At 42.2% G+C, this 26744-nt stretch overlaps 2 protein-coding genes across 7 annotated transcripts in view; one reads left to right on the plus strand and one right to left on the minus strand.

Annotated features, from left to right (window-relative positions):
- Positions 1 to 26706, minus strand: part of LOC121277669 (collagen alpha-1(X) chain-like) — a 73833-nt gene extending 47127 nt beyond the window's left edge. The window contains exons 1-5 of one of the 5 annotated variants that reach the window (XM_041187275.1): positions 26609 to 26706; positions 26098 to 26212; positions 17168 to 17239; positions 9095 to 9793; positions 6903 to 9061 (exon numbers count right to left, since the gene is read on the minus strand). In XM_041187275.1, coding sequence (XP_041043209.1) covers positions 7968 to 9061; positions 9095 to 9793; positions 17168 to 17239; positions 26098 to 26197 — 1965 coding nt within the window. In that variant the 5' untranslated portion in view covers positions 26198 to 26212; positions 26609 to 26706 and the 3' untranslated portion in view covers positions 6903 to 7967. Of the gene's footprint in view, positions 1 to 6902; positions 9794 to 17167; positions 17240 to 26097; positions 26213 to 26595 lie in introns of those variants that run through there. The other 4 variants (XM_041187271.1, XM_041187272.1, XM_041187277.1 and 1 more) reach the window with 4 other exon arrangements.
- The window catches only part of nt5dc1 (5'-nucleotidase domain containing 1), a 602479-nt gene that overhangs the window by 196178 nt on the left and 379557 nt on the right, over positions 1 to 26744 (plus strand). The gene's annotated exons all lie outside the window — the stretch shown is intronic.

Consider the following 26744-nt stretch of genomic DNA (forward strand, 5'->3'; position numbering starts at 1 on the left):
CTGTAAAGACCAGAGATGTAAAATTAATCTGTCCAAAAGGCCGAATGCTTTGGTCATGTAACCTTCCTTCTCCACAATGACTTGAAAAGGGATGAAATAACCTAGATAAGAAAGCTCGAGGGAAAAAAAACATTTAACAATCGGCATAGATGTTTCCAACATGGAATGGTAGCAATTATAGATATAAAAACAAAAAAACTGCAGATGCTGGAAATCCAAAACAAAAACAGAATTACCTGGAAAAACTCAGCAGGTCTGGCAGCATCGGCGAAGAAGAAGAGAGTTGACGTTTCGAGTCCTCATGACCCTTCAACAGAACTAGGTGAATCCAAGGAAGGGGTGAAATATAAGCTGGTTTAAGGTGTGTTGGTGGGGGGGGTTTGGGTGGGGGGAGAGAAGTGGAGGGGGGTGGTGTGGTTGTAGGGACAAACAAGCAGTGATAGAAGCAGATCATCAAAAGATGTCACAGACAATATGTTTGTTTTTATCTCTTGTAAGATGCCTGAGAGCTGAGGTAGCTATTTGCTGTGAGAAATCAAGAGCACATCGTGTAAAGAAATGTAGGTCATTCTGTGTTAAAGTATATTGCAGTATTCTGACTTGAATATCTTGAATGCTTCTTGAGCAGGCACTGATTGAGATTGTTTCCACTGAAAAAGTTGATTCTGAGTCCTGAGGCTGTCAGTCTTGGGTGAGCTGCAGTTTCCTCCAGTTAAAGACTGTGGAAGACTGAAACTATTGTCTTTAGCTTCTGCCACAAATTCCATACCCTCGCCACCAATACCACCTTCCACTATGCCTACCGTCTCATGTTGAAATAGACTGAATGCAACCTCGTCATCCAACTTGACGAAAACTGAGCTTCCAAAATCATATCCTCTTGAACGTAAAAGCTGCCCATTTCCACCTATGAAGCATCATGCTCCTGCCCTGACTATTGTAGCCCAGTTGCTATTGAAACCTTCCAATGTCTTTTTGACTTACAGATCCAACTATTCCAATGTTCTCCTGGCTGGCTTACCATCTTCTACCCTCCATTAAATTCAACTCATTCAAATCTCTGTTCCCCATATGCTGTGCCGCATTTAGTCACGTATCACTCCTGTGAATGCTGACTTATGTTATTTTCCGGTCCTCCTATACATCCAATTTAAAACTCTTATCCACATTTTCAAATCCCTTCATCCTGTCTTCCTTCATTCACCATTGATGGTGGTGCCTTCAACCACATAGGCCCTCTAATCTGGAATTCCTTCCCTAAATCTCTACACCTATCTCTCCTCCTTTAGGACCCTCAGTATAACCCATCTATTTGAGCTAGGTTTTTGTCCTTCCTCCAATTTATCACCTTCTTTGCCTTGGTTACCGGTTTTGAGAAGCATCTTCAGATGTTTTATTAGATTAAAAACAACTTTAGAAATATAACTTATCATTGTTGTGAGACACATATAGAAACTGTGACTTTATAGAAACAAGATTTTCAAACAGTGAAATATTAATTAATTCATTATTCTGCAAAAGGATTAAAATTTACATGCACTTGTGGTCTAAAGTCTGAAGGAAGTTGCATGTTGAGTGAATTGATTTGTGTGAAGAAGGAGCAAAGTGTGAGTGAAGATAGTAGAGTCCTGTGAAACCGCTGAGTTTATGAAGAAAAGAGCCTGAGGATTAACTAGATCGCTGTACAGATATTTGAGTGATTTAAAGGAAAGTAAGCAGCCATGAATGTAGCTTCAGTATGAGACCATGAGCAGAATTTGAAGTCCTATTGGTTGGGTGTAAAATAGCGCGTGACAACGTCAGGCGAGTGTCCCGACGTCATCGCGCACTCGCGTGATATTTCGGTTGGTGGGCGCACGCGAGAGGTGGCAGCACGCCCGCTGACAATTAAGAGACCTATTAACGCCCTTAATCAGTTAAGTTCCACCTATTTTTCGCTGCCCGTCCAACCTTACAGTTGGCGGGTGGTTGAATCGGCCAGGCAGGTTTTGCATCTTTTAGGAAATCTCATCCATGGGCGGGATGAGGTTTCCAATGATAATTTTTTTAAAAATTAAAAATGTTAAGCATAATTTTTAATATCTCTATGTTCATGTGACTGAGTCATATGTGGGGACATGTTTCTATCATTTTCAAAATCTTTATTTTGGAATCCACAATTCTACAGCTCCCTGAGGCAGCTCTGTGTCCTCAGGGAGCTGTCAGCGCACGCTCCCCTGTGCATGTGCAGACTTCAGCACTTGCCCACCCTGACCCCAGATGCTCTGAGCTGCTCAGCGCACCTTTCACGCTGGCTGGCGCTTAATTGGCCAGCCAGCGTGAAATTGCAGCCGGGGACCAATCGCAGTGGTGGACTGTTTCCCGGCGCGCCTGGGCCCACCTGCCATGCCTGCCCGACAACCGGAAAATCCTCCCCATATGTTGCTGGAGTAGGGTTTTTTTTGTGCGTTGCAACTGGATATAGAATCTGAAGTCCAAAACCATGTGGTGGATTTTACCGGCTGCCTGGGGACTGAATGGGAGGTGATGGGGCAGGGGCTCTTAAAATGGTTCGGGAAGGTGGTGGATAAAGTCCCATTGTCCTGCCGTTGCCATGCTATCTTGTCAGCAGAGGAGGAGGTGGTGGATGGCCCTCTCACCCAGAGTGCATTGTACCACTTGAGTGGCCAAATGAGGGCTTCTTGCGCTGCCACTGGCATTTAGCCAATGGCGAGAATTGGGGGCCTCCCTTGCTGTGTGGGGAGTCTGCCAGCTAAATTATGATGGCCTCCCAGCATATGATGGGGGAGATGAGGGGAAGGAAGAGGGCACCTCCCTTTATGGACATCCTTTGGTTCACAGAGAGGACAATGGCTGCCCACACAGCAATGGCGCTGCTGCTTTCAGCAGTCCTGCCCCCGGTGCTAGCCTGGCTGACCCCAGTGCCTCCAGACTTCATTTACATGTCTATGACAGTGCATGTCTATCACTGCGTCCTGCTCCTCTAATTGTAGCCCTAGCAATGGCCATCATACCTGGCGGTGCTGCTGAGCTGCCAGCCCTGAGATAGGCCGAGGGTGCTTTGGGACAAGTGGTTGTCCTTAATAGGGATGACCATCCCAGTAGTGCTGCAAATATGTGGCCTGGGGTCCTGCTGACCACTGAAGCAGGATCACCTCCCATTTTTGGCCCGTTGGCAGGTCTCCCGCTGCCAGTGCTAAATTCAGCCCATTGTGGTTTCCTGAAATATTTCAGTCAATATCCTGAGTTTATTAATTTTATTTATTCGTTCATGGAATGTCGACATTTATTGCCCATCCCTAATTACATACGAACATACGAATTAGGAGCAGGAGTAGGCCACTCGGCCCCTTGAGCCTACTCCGCCATTCAATAAGATCATGGCTGATCTGATTGTAACCTCAACCCCACATTCCTGCCTACTCGTGATAGCTTTTCACACCCCTTGCCCTTGAGAAGGCGGTGTTGACCAGCCTTCTTGAACCACTGCAGTCCATGTGGGTGCAGGTACACCCACAGTGGTGTTAGGGAGGAAGTTCCAAGATTTTGACCCAGCACCAATGAAAGAATGGTGATGTATTTCCAAGTCAGGATGGTGAGTGACTTGGAGGGGAACTTGGTGGTGTTCCCATGGGGAGGATTTTTCCCTCGTCAGGTGGGTCTTCAGGGGTGGGCGGGGGTGGTCAGGAAGCTGACTGCCGCCCGCTTTCGGAGCCAGACCATGATTTCAAGCGGGCAGGCTAATTAAGGCCCGCCCAGCGTGAAACACGTGTGGCAGCACTCAGTGCTGCCTGCATGGGTCGGGGTGGGGGAGGAGGTCAAGAGCGCAAGAGCGCGCTTGAAAACCTCCCTGAGGCACAGAGCTGCCTCAGGGAGGTGAAGAGCTTAAAACAGTAAAAATAAAGATTTTAAAAATGTTATAAAACATGTCCCTCATGTGACTCTGTCACATGAACAGGGACATGTTATTATGAAATGTTAGCATTTTTATTTTATTTTTATTTGCTGTTGGAAACCTCATCCCGCCCATGATGAGGTTTCGTAAAAAATGCAAAGGCTGCTGGGCCTTTTCGCCTGTCCGTCAACTGTAATCTTGGATGAAAAATTTATTTCAATTATAACTTTAATGACCTTATAAGGCCTTTTAATTGCCAGTGGGCCCGCTGCCCACCAATCGAATAATCGCACGAGTGCACAGAGACACCTGGACGCTCAACCGACATCATCGCGGGTCATTTTATGCTCGGTTGGGTAGGGTGTGGACCCGCTCGACCGATGAGCGTTAAATTCTGGCCCATGTGTCTGCTGCCCTTGTGTTTCTAGGTGGCAGAGGTCGCGGGTTTCGAAGGTGCTGCCTAAGGAACCTTGGTGGGTTTCTGCAGTGCATCTTCTGGATAGTACACGCTGCTGCTGCTGCGTTGGTGCTGGAGGGAGTGAATGCTTGAGGTGATGGATGGGGTGTCAATCAAGCAGACTGCTTTGTCCTGGATGGATGATTATTTCACGTAAAAACATGCTAACTTATGCCTTGATGTGAAGATATGTAGATGTGTGATCATTGGTTTAAAAAAAGTGAATATTTATATCTAGTTTACTGCAAGAACAGAATCATGATGTTGAGTTCGATAGAGGAGTAATAAAGAGAAATTTTTAAAAAATCAATGGAAATTCTGTAATTGCGCTAAAAGCCAAAGTTGAGGTGTAATATTATGAGTTTGTGCTGCATGTTATGAGCACATGGCAGAAACTTGGGCACATGCTGGCATTCATCAAGATTGTGAGGTGCAATGTGACTGGATACCTGTTCCTCACACATGGGGCAAGATTTTAGGTCCCCAGGCGGGCACCTGATTGGACGAAAAATCGCGCGTGATGATGTCGCGCGAACATCTGATGGCATCGCGCACTCACGCAATATTTTGGTTGGCGGGCACGTGCGCGAGTTGGTCGCGTGCTCACTGACAGTTAAGAAGCCTATTAGGGCCTTTAATCAAATAATTGAAAACTATTTTTTGCTGCCAGTCAACCTTACAGTTGGTGTGCGGACAAATCGGCCAGGCGGCCTTTGGATTTTTTATGAAACCTTATCCATAGGCGGAATGAGGTTTCCAGCAGTAACTAAAAAAAAAACATTTTTACACATCATTTTTAATATGTCCTTGTTCATGTGACTGAGTCACATGTGGGGACATGTTTCAATTATTTTCAAAATCTTTATTTTGGAATCCACAATTCTTCAACTCCCTGAGGCAGCTCCCTGCTTTCAGGGAGCTTTTAGCACATGCTCCCCTGCGCATGCGCTTGCCCTCCTCCCATTCCGGCCCCGGCAGTGCTGAACTCCTCAGCGCGCCTTTCATGCTGGCTGGCCGTTAATTAGCAAGCCAGCGTGAAATCGCGTTTGGCGGCCTATCGCGGATGGTGGACCTTTTCCCGGCTGCTCCCGGGTCTGCCCACCACGCCTGCCCAACGACCGGAAAATCCTGCCCATGGAGCTCCTATCGGATCTAAGTTCATAAATTTACTATTGTAGTAGAAATAATAATATTTGTAGTTTTCTTAACTTTTAAATCTATTTTTAGTTACTTCCTTCTGGTTTCATGGCTTCCCTGTGTGTACTCCAAACTAGAATGTAGACATTTCAGACCTATAATTTTTGCATTTATGTTGTGCTGCCAGATGTGCAACAAGGTGAGACATAATTTGTTTAGGCTCTTGACTCTGTTTCATATTCCAAAGATGGAGGCGTTTTAATATTTGAGTCAGCTCGTTGACATCTGTGGAAACACATAACAGTTGCTCACCCTATTTTGTCAGGGGAAAGTTGGAGCAGCTACCAGGCAGCCCAGAGCTTACAGAGATTGATGACCATAGCTTTTCACCATTTTGGGGTCTTTATCCCATAATGAAAGCCACACATGGGGATGAATTTTTCAGTTGGTGGGCGGGCTGTTTAGGAATGGGCGCGGGCAGGCACGAAGCCAATCGCTGCCTCTGATCGGTTGCGCGCTGCCATTTTATATGGCAGGCCAATTAAGGCCCACCCAGTGTAATGCGCGCGAAAGAGCGCAGCAATCTCCCTGAGGCAGCTCAGTGCCTCAGGGAGATCAAGTTAATAATAAAACTTTTTCAAAAGTAAAATTAAAAAATATTTAAACATGCCCCCTCATGTGACAGTGTCACATGAGCTGGGACATGTTTGTGCTTTCAGCAAAATTGATTTAATGATTTTATAAAACCTTCAGGAAACCTCATCCCGCCCGTGGATGGGGTTTCTTGAAAAACACAAAGGCTACTTGGGCTCTTTGCCTGCCCGCCAATCTTAAAGGTGGGCAGCGTTGTTAATGAGCTTAATTACTTCTAAAGACCTACATAGGCTGTTGACAGTTCAGCGGCTGCGCAGCTGACTCTGGCACGTGCTAACCGATCGAAAGATCAAAATGACGCGCGGTGACGATGGGATGCACACCCAATGTCAACTCGCCTCATTTTACATGTCGGCGTGATGGCAATATTCTAGCCATGGTTTCTTCAGACATGGGATCCGCTGGGTCTAAGAGGGTGAACTGGGAACCATACCTTATTGGTTGTAATGTGCTTTGGGATGTCCTGAGTTTGCAAAATGTAAGCTCTTTTTCTTTCTCTCATCCAAGGATGCTTCCAGAACTCCTTAAACATGCATATAAATTGCTATTGCAAGGGGCTGATTCTTCTCTGGATCAGAAGTTGAAATGAAGGGAACATGGAATGGAAAGTCAGTTTTGCCCTTCTTGCTCATAGTCAGTGCAATCCCCGTTTGCATCCTCTGCTCAGAATGCATGGACCAACATCTTACCAGTTTGTGGCTCAGTGCTAGCAGCTATTTTTCATAATGCAGGTTGAATAGAAGTAAGTGACATTTAGAATAGCATCATGAACAATTTTATTAGTTTTTTATATATAAAATACAAACTTTAAAATACCGAATGGTTTCATGGCTATAAATGCGTTTCATTACAGCTTATCTTCTAATAAGGTGTTTTCTGGCAGGAAGACCTTGGGTTTATACATTGACTTTGTTGTTCACTATTCGATTTTGAAACATTGATTCCCATTGCTCAGGACAATGCATTAGCTTCAATATTAACTAAAGTGCCATCCTATGACTTAATCATGGCATAATTGTGTTGTAGGTTTAGAATTCATCGCTTCTGTAAGAAAATGGTCGTCATTTAGGTTGGTTTTGAATAGGTCTAGGTAGAAAGTAGAAATCAACCAGCTTTTTACAGTTCCTATTTATTTTGCCACATTTGAATACACAACACAATATAAGAAAACCTATTTGTCACAGTATATTTCAGGAAATTAGCACTAGTTAGTGTAAGCCTCATTGAGCGTGAGACTATTTGCTGGCTGTATGTTATATTTCTTTGGCAAGCACTACCCAAAGGGGCAAGGATGTTTCCCATTGAAATGGACTAATTACATTATTCATTTAGTGAAGTAGTAGCAATAAGCTAATGTTTGGTATAGGATTTTAAACTCTTGAAGCGATAAATTTTAGCCACATCATAAGAATTTTCTGCTCTTTTTCTTGAGGTTCAGGTGGGGATGACTGGCATTAAATTAGCTTAAAACTATAATATGTAAATGGCCAATGAATATTGCTTACATGATGTACTTTCTATGAACTACTGTTACACAGTGCAAACCTAATGCCAAAAAGCCAGAGACAGCAAAGTGATGATTTGATAAGGACTTTGGAAACATTTTTTAACTGGAGCGCACACTGGGCCGGTGGTGGGCGGGGCTAGAGCTATGTCTGTTTGATGACCTCAGTACGCGCTCCACACTACTTTTGTCATCAGGCCTTAGTGAAATATTTTGTGAGAGCTGCCAGCACTCAGCAGGAGTGTCATAGGTAGCTCGCCACTAGGGTGAGGTCAGGAGGAATGGGAGGGTTGGAGACTCATCGGTGTGATTGACATACATCAAAAAGTTTGACTAATTAAAAACCCAGAGAAGGATGAATGCATATAATCAGAGGAATATAAACCATTAGACTCTTCTGAAGGTAGCTGAACATAAACCTGGTCATTTTTATGTAGCTGTATTATAGCACTTCCTGAGGCTTGATCAACATAACCTTCTGTATAATCATCATATGTGTACATTACTGGTTCATTATTTTTGAACAGTCCAATCCAAACATTTCCTCCTTTGACTTGTATATGGTAAGAAAATTGATAGATGCCTGGTATTTCACATCTAAATATCCCAGTTGATGGATCATAATTATTGTTTTGATTGGCTACTATTTTGTTAAAAGCTATTGGCTGCCTTACGGGTGGAAATGATTCTAAAAGAATGGCTGTGAAAGCTGGATGAAATCCCATTGCCGCATAACCGTTATAGCCTCCATATTTTCCTGGTTGAACACTTTCTCCTGGGGGCCCTGGTGGACCAGGGGGTCCAGGGGGACCTGGGGGGCCTTGTTCTCCTGGTAGACCTGGTCGTCCATGAGTATCTTTTTCATAAAGACCAGAAAAACGACCTGGTGGTCCAGGAGGGCCTGGAAGTCCTGGATCTCCTTTTTCTCCAGGGAATCCTGGAGGACCTGGAGATCCAGGTGGACCACTTCGACCTCGTGGTCCAGCAGGCCCAGCTAATCCAACTTCACCTCGAAATCCTGGTGGCCCTGGAGGACCAGGAAGACCATTAGCACCTGTTTGACCAGTTGTCCCAACAGGTCCGATAGAACCTTTTTGACCAGGTGGTCCCCTTGGTCCTTCTGGACCTGGTACACCGGGTTCTCCTGAAACTCCTGATTTCCCTGGGGCACCCCCTGGGCCTATTTCACCCTTTGGTCCTGGATTCCCTTGTGCACCTATTGCACCTGGTACCCCTTTTGCTCCTGGTGCTCCTGGTGCTCCGGATGCACCTCGTAGTCCGGATGGCCCAGGTGGACCAGATGGCCCTATCAGTCCTGGGCTTCCTGGGCTGCCAGGTTCACCTTTCTCCCCTTTATCTCCAGGATATCCTGCGGCACCTGGGACACCAGGGTCCCCTTTAAGTCCTAGTAAACCTGGCCTTCCAAAACCAGGAAGGCCAGGTTCACCTGGTACACCTTGTGAACCAGGAGGGCCCTTGAGTCCAGGAGGCCCTGGCAATCCTGGTGTGCCATTTGCTCCAGGCTTTCCGATTCCTGATGGCCCAGGTAATCCTGGGGGGCCTCTCTGACCTGGTACACCAGAATATCCAGGTGGACCTGCTGTGCCTCTTTCACCTTTTTCTCCTGGCGGACCAGAAAGGCCAGGGGCTCCTGGTTTTCCGTATCCTGGTTCACCACGGATTCCCTGCTGCCCTTTCAGACCAGGAGGACCTCTTTCACCTGGACGTCCTGGAATTCCATCCCCTTTTTCTCCTTTTACGCCAATGTGACCAGGATACCCTTGTTCTCCTTTTTCCCCACGTGGTCCTGTTGCTCCTGTAGAACCAGCTGGCCCTGGTGGACCCGGTTTACCAGGAACCGACATTCCGGTTGGCCCAGGATATCCTCTAGGTCCTGGCTGGCCTTTCTGTCCTTGCATTCCATGAGGTCCCATGCTACCTTTAGGTCCAGGATATCCTCTTTCACCTGACTTTCCTGGTGCTCCTGGAATACCGGGTTTTCCAATTCCTGGCAACCCTTGTGGTCCTGGTCGTCCTGGAGGACCAGTTGGTCCTTGTAATCCAACTCCTGATTTCCCTGGGTACCCTGGTGGGCCCGGTGGACCACGTGGCCCTGGAGGACCTACTGGTCCACGATGCCATCTAACTGTTAATGTGAAGAAGAGATTTGGTTTAGATTATAGTAAGAGGACATTATTTATGTTGTTAAGTGTTTCAAAGTGTCCTTATTGTCAGGGCATAACTGATTTCAGTAACATCTTTCTATATTTTTCAAGGGTACACATTTTGAGGAATAAATAAATGTCGTTTTGAAAAATGTTCTAAGTTTACAATAATTAAAAACCCGGTCATATGAGTTACTAACTGGTAAACAATCCGCTATTAAGAACACAACAATCAGATATTAATGCATTGGAGGCAGTTCAAAGGAGGTTTACTAGATTGATACCTGGGATAAGTCGGTTGTTTTATGAGGAAAGGTGGACAGACTGGGCTTGTTCCCACTGGAGTTTAGAAGAATGAGAGGTGATTTGATTGAAATATACAAGACCCTGAACGGCCTTGACAAGGTGAATGTCGAAAGGATGTTTCCTCTTGTGGGTGAGCCCAGAACTAGGGGGCACTGTTTTAAAATTAGGGGTCACCCTTTTAGGACAAAGATGAGGAGAATTTTTTTCTCTCAGAGGGTTGTGCGACTTTGGAACTGTCTGCTTCAGAAGGGGTGGAGGCGGGGTCATTGAATATTTTTAGATTCTTCTTAGCAAGGGAATCAAAGGTTATCGGGGTTAGATGGGAATGTGGAAATCGAAACACAAGATCAGCCATGATCTTATTGAATGGCGGAGCAGGTTCGAATGGCCAAATGGTCTACCCCTGTTCCTATTTCTTATGTTCTTAACACCTTATTAAGGAATAATGGGAGTAGTGTGGGATTGTATTTTAAAAGTTCAGTTAAAGCTGCTTGATAGAATAGAATTAATTTCATGTTTTAAGATTCATATGGGATGAATTTTGCAGATATGTAATTAAACAGAATTAATTGCATATTGGTGTGCTGGTTTGTACAAGCTACTGGAGTAAACCAGTATTGTGTATTTGTTTTATTTTGCCAATAATGAGAGCATCCGTGCTTTTTTTTGTGGTTGCCAAGCTTGAAGCAGCCCACAAATTAATTAATACACCAAGAGAAAAACCAGTATTTTAATTCTCTTGTATTCTCCAGAAGACTGTTTTTCCTAACTATGCACATTGTTTGTAATTTTATATTGCAAATATTTTGCTTTCAGTGATCTAGTAAATTGTTGCATCGAGTTACATTGAGCACAGCACAGAAATAGACCATTCGGCCCAATTGGTCTAAACCAGTGTTTATATTCCACACGAGCCTCCTCCCTATCTTCTTCATCTAACTCCATCAGCATTATCCACCTATTTCTTGTTCTCTCATCTGTTTTCCTAGCTTCCACTTGAACATGCTGTGCCATTTGCCTCAACCACTCCTTATGTTATTTAGCATGTTTCACATTCTTAACATCCTTTGGGTAAAGGGATATTTCTAAAATTTCCCAATTGGATTTACTAATAACTATCTTATAATTATGACCTCTAGTTTTGGACACCTCCACTCATCCCCCTCCTCCACAAGTGGAAACTTATTTTTTTTAATCTGCCCTATCAAACCATTTAATTATTTTAAATGAGGTCTTGTGCCTCAGTAGGTGGTACCCCTGCCTCTGGGTTCAAGTCCTACTACAGAACTTGCTGGCCATGGAAGGAGCACTCATGATGTGGTTTAAGAGGCTGATAATCAGCCTCCTAATCCTTCTGACGTTTCCCACTATTCCTGAAAGGGAATTAAGTGTGTGTGAAGACACAAAAAAAGCAAACAATTATCTTAAAGAGCCATATAGGTAATCTCTCAACCTTTTCTGAAGAAAAGATCCCGGGCAGAATTTTGCCGTCGGCGAGCAGGGTCTGGGGGGCCCGCTTGCCAATGTGTAAAATGATGCGGGATGATGTCGCGCGGAACCCCCGACGTTATCCCGCACCATTTAAATTTTCAGGAAGGTGGGGGCGCAGCAAAATCAGCTGCGGTCCACCAACCTGTCAATGGCCAATTGAGGCCATTGACTGGGCCAATTAAGTAATTAAAGGACCTGCCCATCTAACTGGCCAGGAGCCCCGGCGGCAAATAGAAAAAACATGAAACCACATCCAGCGACGGGATGAGGTTTCATGCAGGGTTTTAAAAAGTTTAATAAATTTATAGTGTAAATTATGAACATGTCCCATCTCATGTGACATTGTCACATGAGGAGGACATGTTAGGGAGTTTTTTTTTCCTATTTTTTGTCTTTTTCAAAGTGGAAGCGATCTCCCTGAGGCTGCACTTAGCCTCAGGGAGATGAGCGCTCTTTCATGCGCAAGCGCGAAAGACCGCACTCTCGCTTTTGGGGAATTCCCCCCCCCCCCCCCCGCCCGCACAGGAAGCGCATAGCCCTTCCCGCTGGACATCACGCTGGGTGGGCCTTAACTGGCCCGCCCACGTAAAATGGCAGTGCAGCCTGCTTCTCCGGCGGGGATCGGCTACCCACCTGCTGGAGATTGAGTTGGGCCTGCCTGCCCGACAGGCAGAAAATTCTGCCCCCCAAGTCTGTTTTCCTGATAATTATATTCTCTTGGTTTGGTATCATCATTGTGAATATTTTTCCCACCTTCTCCAATCTCTCTATATCCTTTTTTGTAATGTGGATTCCAAAACTGCACTATACTCAAACGTGGTCCAACCAAGGTTTGAATACAGGTTTAGCATAACTTCTCTGCTTTTCAGTTATATCCCTCTGGAAATTAACCAAAGTGTTTGGTATTTTTTTAATCTCCTTATTAACTGCATCACTTGTTTTAGCGATTTGTGAATCTGTAGCCCTAGATCCTTGCCCCTGTATCCTATTCAGACTTAATCCAGGCAGGACCAAAACACCACCATTTAATAGGATATTTTTGATTGGGAATTGCAAACCACATGGTGGGGTCCCAGTTAGAAAGCACTGTTTTATCAATACTCTCATTACTTTTGGGCTGGCTCTCTTGCGATTTAAATGATTCATAAACTAATACAAGGTTTTCAGGAAGTAGAGGTATCCTTATGGTATCAGGATATTGCAGGAGAGGTTGGTGGTTCTGAATAATTAAACTGATTTGCCTACTTTCTTCCTTTTGTATCTTTTTATGATTTCATATTTCTTAGTTATTTGTCATTGATTATTACCTAGCTGCTTTCCTGTATTTTTGATTTGCACATTCCTTACCTCTTGGGCTTTGATTTGCTGCATTGAGCCTTTCAGTAAAGAGTTTCAGAAAAATGAGGTGTTGCAATATAGGCCGGTATTTCCCAGTCGGCGAGCTGAGGTCAGGGCCTGCTCCTCCGACACATAAGATGATGCGGAATGACGTCAGGCGGAACTCCCGATGTCACCCTGCCTCATTTCAATTTTCAGGTTGGCAGACACTCATCTGAATCAACTGTGTACCTGCTGAGCTGTCAATGGCCAATTGAGGCCATTGACAAAGTAGTTAAAGCAAGCATGACCCAGACCTCCCTGTCACTTGCCATTTCAACACTCCACCCTGCTCTCATACCCACATGTCTGTCCTTGGCTTGCTGCATTGTTCCAGTGAAGCTCAATGCAAACTGGAGGAACAGCACCTCATATTCCGACTAGGCACTTTACAGCCTTTCGGACTAAATATTGAGTTCAACAATTTTAGATCATGAACTCTCTCCTCCATCCACACCCCCTTTCCAAAACCCCCCCCCCTTTTTTTCCAATAATTTATATAGATTTTTTTTTCCCACCTATTTCCATTATTTTTTAAGTATTTCCATCCATTGTTTTATCTCTACCTTTTAACCTATTTTGATTCCTTCAGCCCACCCCTACTAGGGCTATCTGTACCTTGCTTGTTTTGCTTTCTACCCTTAATTAGTACATTCCTTAGATGATATCACCACCTTCAACACCTCTTTGTCCTTTTGTCTATGATATCTTTTGGCTATCTCCACCTACCCCTGGCCCTCTATCCAGCTCTACTTGTCCCACCCTCCCCTTAAATCAGCTTATATTTCACCTCTCTTCTATTTTTACTTAGTTTTGTTGAAGAGTCATACAGACTCGAAACGTTAATTGTGTTCCTCTCCGCAGATGCTGGCAGACCTGCTGAGTTTTTCCAGGTATTTATTTTTATTTTTGTTTTGGATTTCTAGCATCCGCAGTTTTTTGCTTTTATCTTGGTTAAATAATTAATGGACCTGCCCGTCCAATCTTAAGGTTGGCAGGCAGGCAGGGAGCCCTGGTGGGCATTGGAAAAAGCATGAAACCTCATCCATGGGCAGGATGAGGTTTCATGTATGTTTTTAAATTTTTAATAAAATTGCCAATGAAAGTGTGGACATGTCCAAACTCATGTGACAGTGTCACATGGAGTGACATATCAGGGAAATTTATTTCTTCTGTTTTTAAAATTTTTTCAGGCATGAGCCGATCTCCCTGAGGCAGCACTTAGCCTCAGCGAAATGAGTGTGCTCTTTCACCCACATGCGCGAAAGATCACACTCTCGGCTCAGGGAATCCCCCACCCCGCCAACCTGGAAAGGGAGGGTATAGTGCTTCCTTGCGGACATCACACTGGGCAGGCCTTAATCGGCCCGCCCACGTAAAATGGCAGCACGCCCCCAATTGGGGGCGCTGATCGGAGATGCACCTCCATGCACCCGCTCCTAAATTTCCCCCCCAAAGGGGGGATAATTTTCCCCAATGGCTTTGTTTGCTTCTAAAGGATATAGTTCATTGTTTCCTTTTTGACGTCAAAGGTACAGAGAACGATTGTAGGTAAAGTGCTTTAGATTTCAGATTATAGCAAATGTGTAGCAGTGGTTGGCTTTGGGGGGCAACATGGGTTGACAATATTGAGATGATGGTTATGGAGAATGGCAGCAGGAGCTATGGGGTGCAAGGATATGGTAATACAAAGAGGATATTATGGGATTACTGGAATGAGGTATCAGAACCTGACAGCTGTGGGAGATGATTTTCAGAGTATGCAGAACCAGATGGGGCGTGGAGAGTTCTAGAATGTGAAAGCAATGGAGTGGGATCTTGCTGGTTGTTGTAAGGATCAAAATATGAAGTTAAGGTTGCATGGACTAGGCTTGTATTTTCTTAAACATTGAAAATTAAGGGGTGATCTAATTGGGGTGTTTATGACGATTAAAGGCTAGGATATATGGAGAGAAACTATTTCTTTTGGTGGGGAGGGGGGCGGCGGTGGGGTCTAGAAGAAGGGGTCATAATCTTAAAATTAAGTTTGTGGTTGATGTCAGGAAGCACTACTTCACACAAAGGAGAGTGGAGGTCTGGAATTCTTCTCCCAACTCCCCAACTACCATCCCTCTCCCACAGAAGTAAAGCCGATGAGGCTATGCCACCAGAAAATATACGAGCTAAGATTGATAGATTTTTGCGAGGTAAGGATATTAAGGGATGCAGAACCAAGGTGGCTAAATGGAGCTGAGTTATAGATTGGTCAAGATCGAAGTGAATGGTGTGGCAGGCTAACAGGGCTTAATGGCCTACTCCTGTTCCTTTAGGAGTGCCAGGAAGGGTAGCAGATTGCTGTTGATAAAAAGGCGATTTGTTTGTTTATGGTGAGGAAGTTATTTTTACACATTTAAACAAATCTTGACCTGATAATTGCTAGACTTTCCCTTCTTCTCTCCTTGTTTCTCTGACATGACTGGACTTCACGGGCAGAATTTTCCCCCTATCAGGGAGGGAAGTTCAGAAGTGGGCATGGGCAGGCATGCCTCAGACCAGCGCCCCCGTTTGGAGGCGCGCCACCATTTCACATGGGCAGGCCAATTAAGGCCCACCCAGCGTGACGTCTGCAAGGCAGTGCTGTGTGCTCCCTGTGTGGGTGGCGGGGGAGGATTCCCTCAGCCAAGAGTGCGCTTTTTTGTGCATGTACATGAAAGAGCGCACTCATCTCCCTGAGGCTAAAGGCTGCCTCAGGCAGATTGGCTACAGATTAAAAAATATTGAAAACAGAGATTTAAAAAATTGACACTGTCACATGAGTTGGGACATGTCCATCACTGTCAGTTTCACTTTTATTAAAAATTTATAAACATACATGAAACCTCATCCCGTCCGTGGATGAGATTTATGCTTTTTCTGAAGCCCGCCAGGGCTCCCGGCCTGCCAACCAAACTTAAGGTTGGACGGGCAGGTCCACTAATTACTTTAATTATTTCAATAGGCCATTGACAGGTCGGTGGGCGCACAGCTGATTCAGCTGAGCCCCCGCCGACCTGAAAATTGAAATGAGGCGGGATGACGTCGGGAGTTCCGCCTGACGTCATCCTGCGTCATTTTGTGTGTCAGCGAGCGGGCCCCGCACCCCCCACTTACCGATCAGGAAATCCTGGTCCATTATTCCTTGCAATCAAAAACTGATATGATTTTATCATTTGTGTGTTGGAGCTCAGAGTTTGTTAGTGGGAGGAGATGTGGGCCTAGTTACAGTGGAGATGGATCAGATTGGTGGTAGTGTCACAGTAGGCCCGGTTGTGCTGGAAAGGGACTTCTTAAAATGTATTGTTGAACAGCCATGAAACCTGTATTATTTAAAATAACACTTGTTTGAATTCCTACATACACCCTCTTGTACGAAAGCCATGTTCCCAACTATTTTTGGTTTCAAATTCCTCAAGCGTATTCTGCCCTTTTAAAATCAACACTGGGCCAACAGTTGTTGGGGGGTGGGGGGAATGGGCTGTTATAGTAGTCAGAATTCAGCTTGCTAAAGGAGAGAGGAGGAAGTGGTAGTAGTGCGGGTTTGAAGTTGTGGAAGGATTCAGTTGTAGCAGGGAAAGGTGATAGTAGTAAACAAATTGGCAAAGTGACAGTAAGGGGACTTAAAAGGGGGAAAAGATTGCATGTGACATTTGCATTTACTAGCAAACCAGGCCTGGATCGAGCTTACTGCTTAAAAATGTGTGCAACGAGAAACTGAAAGAGGAACAGAAAGCAATTAAAGAAGAATATCAAGAAAAATAGCAAATTTCACTTTAAGAAAGTATCGACACATTATTTAGTTTTCAGAATGTTTGTATATGGTTATTGTGAAGGCCTTATGTTTGAGAAAATTTATTTTTCTTTATTGAGGGGAGGTAGGATTTTGAGCTCTAAGGTGGTTTATGACAGCATAGACATAAGTAGGCACTCACTTTAAAACTCAAACTTGGAGGACTCATTAAGAGGCAAGTAAACGAATAGATAAGTTTAATTATGAGAGGCATAATGGAAATATAGGTATGACAGAAGTTCTACAGGAAGCATGTGCTACTTGAAAAGAAGTATGTGCATAAGCTAGATTTTTTGGTCGCCTACAGTAATTGTTCTGATATTGAAAGTTAATGTTTGGCAACTTAATTCTGTTTGTAAAACTATCTACTTCTCACCTCTCGGGGGAGAGACAACAGACACTTGATTTTCTTCTGAACTTTCCGAACTTCGGTCTCTGTTTCGATAACCTGTTTTGGGAAAGTCAACAAAACACTGTAGAACTTATGAATCTTTCATTTGTTACTTTGGGTTCATGTACAAGCACAAAAATAAAACCTGAGAATGGTAGTTGCTACAATGTTTTTGGGTGGTATGGGGAGTGGCGGGCTTGGGATTTGCTGTAATAACTTAAGCAGAAGGTTATGTTCAGTCACATTATAAAAAAGAAATAAAGCAAGGTATGAATATAATGGCTTAGGCTTCTCAGTTGTACACAAATAATAAATGTTATTTTAAAAGTTCATACTTTGTAAATGATTAGAAGTAAAGTAGAATTTTTGTTAATGGTTATTTCTGATTTTTCTTAAAGGATAAAATGGGGAATAGAATAAAGGCAATACTGAATTTGAAAAAAAATACAAATAACTTGCTTTATGAAAGTTTGATGTTTGCCATCTAGGATTCTTAACTCTATGGGGAGATAGTGGCATAGCGGTAAAGTCGCTAGACTAGTATTTCAGAGAAAAACAGAATTACCTGGAAAAACTCAGCAGGTCTGGCAGCATCGGCGGAGAAGAAAAGAGTTGACGTTTCGAGTCCTCATGACCCTTCGACAGAACTTGAGTTCGAGTCCAGGAAAGAGCTGAAATATAAGCTGGTTTAAGGTGTGTGTGTGGGGGGCGGAGAGATAGAGAGACAGAGAGGTGGAGGGGGTTGGTGTGGTTGTAGCGACAAACAAGCAGTGATAGAAGCAGATCATCAAAAGATGTCAACAACAATACTACAATAGAACACATAGGTGTTAAAGTTAAAGTTGGTGATATTATCTAAACGAATGTGCTAATTAAGAATGGATGGTAGGGCACTCAAGGTATAGCTCTAGTGGGTTTTTTTTTTTATTTATTTTTTTTTTATTTTTTTATTTTATATAATGGAAATAGGTGGGAAAAGGAAAATCTTTATAATTTATTGGGTGAAAGCAATGAAGGTGAACAAGGCAACAGAGAAATCCGGAAATCTTGTGAAAGCAATGAAGGTGAACATTTCAGAGATCCAGGCTAACGCTGGAGGGAAACAGGGACAAATGCTGTCGGGACAAATCCCACCATGGCAGCTGATAGAATTAAATTCAATTAATAAACCTGGAATTGAAAGCTAGTCACAGTAATGGTGACTCTGCAACTATGATTGATTGTCTTAAAACCCATCTGATTCACTAATGTCCTTTAGGGAAGGAAATCTGTCGTCCTTACCCAGTCTGCTCTATGTTTGACTCCAGACTCATGACAATATGGTTGACTCTTAACTGTCCTCTGAAATGGCCTAGCAAGCCAAGTCAGTTCAAGAGCAGTTAGGAGTGGGCAAGAAATGCCGGCCTTGTCAGCGGCACTCACATCCCATGAAAGGATATATGTGAAGAAAACTAGTCTTTTTTCTCTTCCTCAAAGTTTCTCCTGAGAAGTTGCTTTCCATAATTTCTCTGGTAGAAGATTTTGCTGTAACCGCATTCTCAATTAAAGAAAAACTGTAATGCATTGAAGGTTTGATTACATTCCTTCCTTTGTTTATTAAAAACATTGTGTTATTTTTTAGTCGAGCTGTACACGAATAAAAAGTAGGCAAAATTCAAGAAACCCACCCATGTTTTTGAAGGCTATCCTTAAAACAGGAAACTTTGAAAACAAACCTTTGGGCACAATTTTTAAGATGGGAAGTAGCCAAAATGGACTAGGATTTAGGAACTGATTTTTAGCTTATCTGTACTTAGAATTTGAACCTGATTGTTTTTTGTTTTTTGAAGAAATATGTACTTATTTACAAAAGGCAGGGAGCCGTAACTGTATACAAGAAACTGTCTTTTGTTTCAATAAAACAAGGCTATGTTTGAACATTCAATTTTCAAATATTTTGGCATTTGTCCTAAAGAAATATTTGTTAGTGGTCCAGAATCCTTTTAGTGATAATTATGCAATGGCCTAAACATGTTTTAAGGCATCTTTGTTTTTTTAAAAATTTTTGCCTTAATAAATGCCATACTTTGGGTAGAATTTAGCGAAGAAAGGCAAACATCTCAACCATTGACCATACAACTGTCATTTAATATTGCACTGGACTGTCTGCTTAGACTGTGGGCTCTAACCCACACCCTTCTGACTCAGACAAGATTGCTACCTACTAAGCCATACTAGCACCATATTATAATGGTTTAAATAATAATGATGAGCAGAAGAATGACTTACTACTGGTTTCCTGAAAATTATTTCATTTCTGTTGATGTTTTCTTTGCACCATTATATTAGTTAACAGATATAAGGGAAAAAATGTTTTTAGTAGTGGTTAAGTAGCTACGTCTTTCAGGCACAAAATTTTTACTGTTTTCTACATCTGAATTGAAATATTATGTGGTGTTTTTACCTACTATGTGAAACCAATAGAACATTCTTAGCTACAATTAGGCAGCCATACTCAAGTTAAACGCAAAAGGACTATAAAGTATAATGTTACATTTTAGAACAACAAAAAATGTTTGCCATCTAAATCAAAAATTGTAGGGTTTAAATATTTTGCTAAATCCTTGAGAAAATGTATTTTTCTTTATTGAAGTACATTAATTTAATTGGTAGAGACATTTGAAAAAAGAACAATTGGGAGACCTAGGTGAAAGACTAAACATCTAGGCAGGCTGTGAGGTTGAGGAAAAGGTAAGTCAAGAAGTATTGATTCGGTGATGCCAACAACAATTAGAACAGTTACTCAGAACAGTGAACAACTTTTAATTAGGAAGGTCCTTAAAAATGAGTATCTTAACTTGCAGCACAATTATTTTTTGTTTCTTTATTGCAGATATACTATGGCAGCATTTTCCCCCCATCGGTGAGAGGGGGGGTGGTTGTGCAGGGGCGGGCTTGAACCCAGTCGGCGCCTCCGATTGGGGACACACTGCCATCTTATGTGGGCGGGTCAATTAAGGTCTGCCCATTATTACAGGCACCCGGAAACGCTGAGCGCTCCCTGTGCGGGCGGGGGGATGGGGGGATTCCCTGAGTGGTTCCCTGTGCCCTTTTGTGCAGAGATCCAGGGAGATCAGTTTAAGGTTTAAAATTTAAATAAAGGAAACAAAAGCTTTAAAAACATGTCCCCTCATATGGCAGTGTCACACAAGCTGCAACATGTCAGTGAATTTTTAAAATAATTTTTACTGAATTTATCAACATTTCATGAAACCTCATCCCGCCCGTGGATGAGGTTTCATGAAAAATGTGAAGGCCGCCTGGGCTCTTTGCCTGCTTGGCAACCTTAAGGTTGCTCGGGCAGCTCATTTCCTTGTTATAATTAGGTTTTAAATGGCCCTAATAGTCCTTTGACAGTTCGGTGAACTGAAAATCTAAATGATGTGTGGGTGACGTTGGGACACCGTCCCGCTCGCCGACAGGGAAATGCTACCCTGTGTCTGTTTATTTTGTACAAAATCACAGTCAAGAGAGTTTTCCATTTTTTGTGATTTGCTTGTCCATGTTCCCCTTGTGCTGATTCTTCAGTAACAATTTTCATACCTGCTTGCTACTTATTGGTTGGTAGATTCCCTGTCTGTTTAGCTCTGATATGCTGCTGTTTATGAACATAATATTTGAGTCCATGCAGAATAGAGTGGCATTAACTGAGTAAAACATGCGTTGTTAACAGTATTGAGGTGTGACGTGCTGGATTCAAGACATTTATTCATGTAGATCACAATTATAAATTATAATATTTGAAAAATCCAGCTCTGCAGTCTATGAAGTTTATCTTCTCCTTTAGCAGTTCGTTACAAGTATTGGTATTTAGTGAAAATGAGTGAACAATGTCCAAACTACACTTCTCTTCAGGCCTTCACAACAACAAAACATTCTGAAAACTAAATAATGTGTTGACATTTATGTGAAATTTACTATTTTTCTTGATATTCTTCTTTAATTGCTTTCTGTTCCTCTTTCAGTTTCTTGTTGCACACATTTTTAAGTGGTAAGCTGGATCCAGGCCTGTTTTACTAGCTGGCAGTAAATGCACAAATGTCTCATGCAATCTTTTCCCCCTTTTAAGTACCCTATCTCTTCCTGTACCTTCCTCTTGATGGCATGGGAGGCATTGAGAATTTGCTGTACAACAATGCATATGAAACTACTTACTTCTATAGGACAAGGCTACACTGCTGTGCTGAACTGCAGTGCTACTCTGTGCAGTAAACATTACATAGTACTAATCAGTTGCATAAATAGAGGATACATGAAGAGTGACCATCCATTGCACTTTATACCCCCCATGTAGTCTGCCCCAGTAACTCAAAGGTAACAACAATGTGTTATGACAAACAACACAGTCCATGACCTCTTATCGAGTATTCTGTTTATTACGTGTGTTCAGAAATTAATTTAGGAACAATTTTAGGTGTAGAAATTTAATTCTAAGTGAGAGTTAACTGACATATATTTTTCAATGTTGATACCAGTGAAATTTTTTTTGTCTTCACGCGTTTGTTTTGAGTTGTACACTGTACAAAATCTCACCTGCCTGGAATTTCCTGAAAACTGGCAAAACAGTGCAATAAGTAAGAATGATTTTTTGTTACAAAAGAACAAGAAAATTTGGGGGAAGGGTCTCCCTTAATATTTTGCACTAATTCTGCAAAACTTTCACCAAAACCATCTGTTATGCATTAACATAACTCTGCCCCCAATGATCAAGTGTACCTCACATGAATTTCCTCAATTTATGCTTGTCTGGAAAGACTATGGCCTGAATTTTTCCCACGTTGGGTGGGCTTGGCTGGGGTGGTTGGGGAGCCGACCGCTGCCCGCAATCGGCTCTGCACCGCGATTTCACACAGGAGGGCCAATCAAGGTATGCCCTGCGTGGATCGCGAGTGGTAGTGCTGAGCACTACTTGTGCGGGCGGGAGGAGGAGGGAGAGTCGGGTCTAGTGCGTGGTTCGCGCACGTGCATGAAAGAGTGCTTCAATCTCCCTGAGGCCGCTCCGTGCCTCAGAGAGATTGAATCGCTTTTAAAAAAAAGACTTTAAAAATTTATTGAAACGTGCCCCCTCATGTGACTCTGTCACATGAGATGGGACATGTTTTTATTTTCAAAATAAAGGTTTTATTTAATTAGCATTAGCTTTAGGAAACCTCATCCCGCTCGTGGATGAGGTTTCCTAAAATATGTAAAGGCCGCTTGGCCTTTTTGTCTGCCCGCCAACTGTTAAGTTGGATAGGCAGTGTAAATTTCAAGTTAATTAGGTCCTTAATGGCCTTAATAGGCCTTTCAATAATCAGCGCATGCGTAGCCGACTCTGGCGTGCCCCTGCCGAACGAAATATGGTGTGAGAGCGCGATGATGGGACGCACACCCAACGTCATCGCGCATCATATTACATTCCGGCGTGTCGGGTACGTATCCGCACACCGAAGGTAAAATTCAAGCATAAATGTTTGGTGCACTGGGACACAAAGTCGCATTTCTGATGTCCTATGCATTTTAAAAATATTTCTCTTCACTGAGGCCAACAATGTTTTTCTGTAATAAAAACAAAAAACTGCGGATGCTGGAAATCCAAAACAAAAACAGAATTACCTGGAAAAACTCAGCAGGTCTGGCAGCATCGGCGGAGAAGAAAAGAGTTGACATTTCGAGTCCTCATGACCCTTCAACAGAACTGAGTGAATCTTAGGAAAGGGGTGAAATATAAGCTGGTTTAAGTGGGGGGGGTGGGGGGGTTGGAGAAGTGGAGGGGGGTGTGGTTCTAGGGACAAGCAGGCAGTGATAGGAGCAGATAATCAAAAGATCTCACAGACAAAAAGAACAAAAGAACACAGAGGCGTTGATGGTGGTGATATTATCTAAACGAATGTGCTAATTAAGAATGGATGGTAGGGCACTCAAGGTACAGCTGTAGTGGGGGTGGGGTGGAAAGGCTAGCAGGGCATAAAAGATTTAAAAATAATGGAAATAGATGGGAAAAGAAAAATCTATATAAATTATTGGAAGAAACAAAAGGAAGGGGGAAGAAACAGAAAGGGGGTGGGGATGGAGGAGGGAGTTCAAGATCTAAAGTTGTTGAATTCAATATTCAGACCGGAAGGCTGTAAAGTGCCTAGTCGGAAGATGAGGTGCTGTTCCTCCAGTTTGCATTGGGCTTCACTGGAACAATGCAGCAAGCCAAGGACAGACATGTGGGCAAGAGAGCAGGGTGGAGTGTTAAAATGGCAAACGACAGGGAGGTTTGGGTCATTCTTGTGGACAGACCGCAGGTGTTCTGCAAAGCGATCACCCAGTTTAATGTTTTTCTGTATCTTGAGCTGCATCTTTATGGCATTAGAATGATTTTCATTCAAAATTGAATAACTTACATGATCAGATTTTCTTAAAATGCTGTGCTAAATTTGTATAAATGATGGCTTGGAGGCTTCAAAGTTTAATTTTTATGCATAAAGGGAGGCTTATAGAAGGAATATGGCACAAGTTCTAGATTATCCTCAATTCTGGTTGTTCACTTTGGTTTTTAAATTTGATGATTCTCCAGAAATTTTGGGATAACAGGAAGATCAGGAAAAACTCCCTGCCATCATGTATATCATAATCTCATTGGAGAAATTATATGATATAGTGGCAGTGTGGACATAATATGCTTGACAATTAGATCATTGGAGATATGATGTACATGGTTGTAGACTTATCTGTTTTCTTCTAAATGGGTAATAAGTGTCACAATGTAATAGAAATACTCATTAAAGTCTGGCCTCTCGTGCATCCTTTTCATCACTTTATCAGTGGTGGCCATGCTTTTAGCTGCCTAGACCTTTAGCTCTGGAACTTTTTCCTTGAACCTCTCTTGCCTCTCTTCCTTTCCATCTCTTTTAAGACACTCATTAATGGATAAAAAGAATTTATTTAAATAAACGTTGAATTGTCAACAATATGCAATTCATACCAGAACATAATATTGATACATCTAATTTTCAATTTTTAAACTTGTTTTCAATCTTTATAGGTCACATAATGAAACAATTCTGCACAAACGTATGGTTGCAAAATACCTTTTTAAGTGTCTAAAGAGAGTTATTAGATTCCTGTTATAATCATTCGTGTCCCTTGAATAAATTTGGCTGTAACTTATTCTCTTGCAAATATATTTAAGGTTGTTTTCACACTATTCTGATCGATCTCTTAATTTTTAAACTACCTTCTTTGCCATGCTTATTTTATTAAAAAACAGCTGCTTAGTCAACAAAGCCACTCTTCCATGGATCATTTTTAACAACAGCTACTTGCACCTTTAACCCTTTAACGGACTAAAAGCAAGGTGCTTCACAGGAGAGTTGGTAAACAAAATTTGACATCCAGCCACACTAGAAGATATTAGGAAAGAAAACCGAAAGCACAGGTGAAAGTGAGAGGTTGTAAAGAGTGTCTTAAAAGAGGAAGAATTCCGGAGCTCAAGAAAGGCAGCTAAAGGCATGGCCACCACTGATGGAGTGATAAAAATTGGGGAAATACAAGAGGCCAGACTTCAACTAGTACAGAGGTCTTAGAGGGTCATAGGGCGGGTTACAGAGATAGCATGGGGTGATTTGAATCAAGGATGAGTATTTTAAAATCGAGATATTGTGGATTGCGGGGGGGGTGCAGTTAGCTCAGTTGGATATTACCTGGAGAAGAAGAAGATTGAGGGCGAATGTAGGTCAGCGATCACACAGTTTAACTTTCTCAGATGTAAGCTTTCTTCCTAATTGCTCTCAATTCCAAAATATCCAAAAACTCTAGAATAACTATTTAACCTCCCATTTCCACTATTTGATACTAGCCAGCTGCTCCCTACAGTCAACCACATATCCTTTTCCCTGCTCCCCATTTCTGACACTGGCAGTACTGTAATTATTAAGCAGGCTTTTAAAAACTATTTTCACTGGAATTTAAGTTCACAGTACTGTGAAAATAATGTTTTGTTTGCATATAATTTAATTTAAATTTTATTGTAATTTATGTCTTATGACCTAGCAGTCATTTCTTAAGAATAAAGAGCATTAGGTGTTTGTTTGTTCTTGTCCTGTATTATGGTATCTTCAAACACCCGCATAAAACCATGCATTTACTGAGAGTGACTAGTTTCTGAGGAAATAGTCACAAGTTCAGTTGCAAATAATCCATGTTCTCTAGGTTTAAATAAACCACGATGACGACAGTGCCTATGGAATAATTAATGTTCTGTGACTTGCATGAGGAGTGCACATTTGTTTACAAAGCAATGTATCCTCAATACAAAAAAAACTGTTTTTCCCACTGGAATCTTGACCCATAGTCATAATGTCCCATCGTTTTCGGTATTGCAGTTGTGGCAGCCAAATCTTTTACTAAAATCTATTGCCTACACTCACAGAGATGATTTCAATTAGATAGCACTAGTTATGGATTTCATGGAGCAATGCACCAGCATGTTGTGCCAGCTAATAGTTGGCGGCAAGTTCATACAGGAGTGTCCTAGTCTCAGCGTGGTTGTCTGGGGAAATTTGTGAAGGATTCTCCTTTGGGAGGGACAGAAAATTGAAGAGTACATCAACCCGTGCCCTCCTTTGCATTCCATACTGTCTGGAAAAGTGAAACAATAGAAGTAGGAATGGATTGTCCACATTAAAAGAGTGATGCATGATGTGGGAACCTTACGTGGAGAATATTGAAAAACAAAGTAGTGATGGGAGGAATATGAATATTAAAATTCGTTGTCTGAAATTTAGTTCAGACTAAAATTAAACTGGCAACAAATATCTGAAGGACAACAAATATCTGCCCCATCTTTTCTGTTGAATTGGATTATCATGTTTATTGATACTCACAGAGATCACAACATGAACACTTACCAGCTGGATTATGTGCATTACTATATCTATAATATCCAAGTCCATTGACCAAGGTAACAGACAATATCAACAGGAGTGCACCACCCTCTCTTAGAGCCATGTTTGTAATTCAGATCTGTAAAGTATTGATAGAATATTTTCCTGAGCAAAGATAGAAATGAAAATATGCACTAATATAATAACTTGAAATCTACAGTGCAGAATGTAGACTATCAACAACAAAATATTACTTTCTAAAAACTAAGAAACATAATATTAATCTTAATGTCTGAAAGATTAAGATCATCTAGTTTTCAAACTTCATTTAATTCTTCACACAACAGCACTACAAACACTACAATAGTTTGTCCATAAATTAAATATACAGTTTGCATGTAAGAAGCGTGTCAGTGCCTTAACCTGTCATTAATTTATGGGATATAAAGTGCTTTACAAGCAAAATGACAACTAACATTTGACCTCATGCTAATTTTAATTCAAATTGAAATTCAGACGTACCAACATATCTTACCTCCAAAATCTTGATTCAGTGTAGTTTCCCAATAATTTATCCTCTGAATAGTGGGGTGTCTGATGAAGAAGTGTTTTCAGAAACAATTCATGTTGCTATTTATATATGAGAAAGCTTACTCACACAGTAAATTCTA

The sequence above is a fragment of the Carcharodon carcharias genome, chromosome 5, assembly GCF_017639515.1.
Source record: "Carcharodon carcharias isolate sCarCar2 chromosome 5, sCarCar2.pri, whole genome shotgun sequence".
NCBI lineage: Eukaryota > Metazoa > Chordata > Chondrichthyes > Lamniformes > Lamnidae > Carcharodon > Carcharodon carcharias.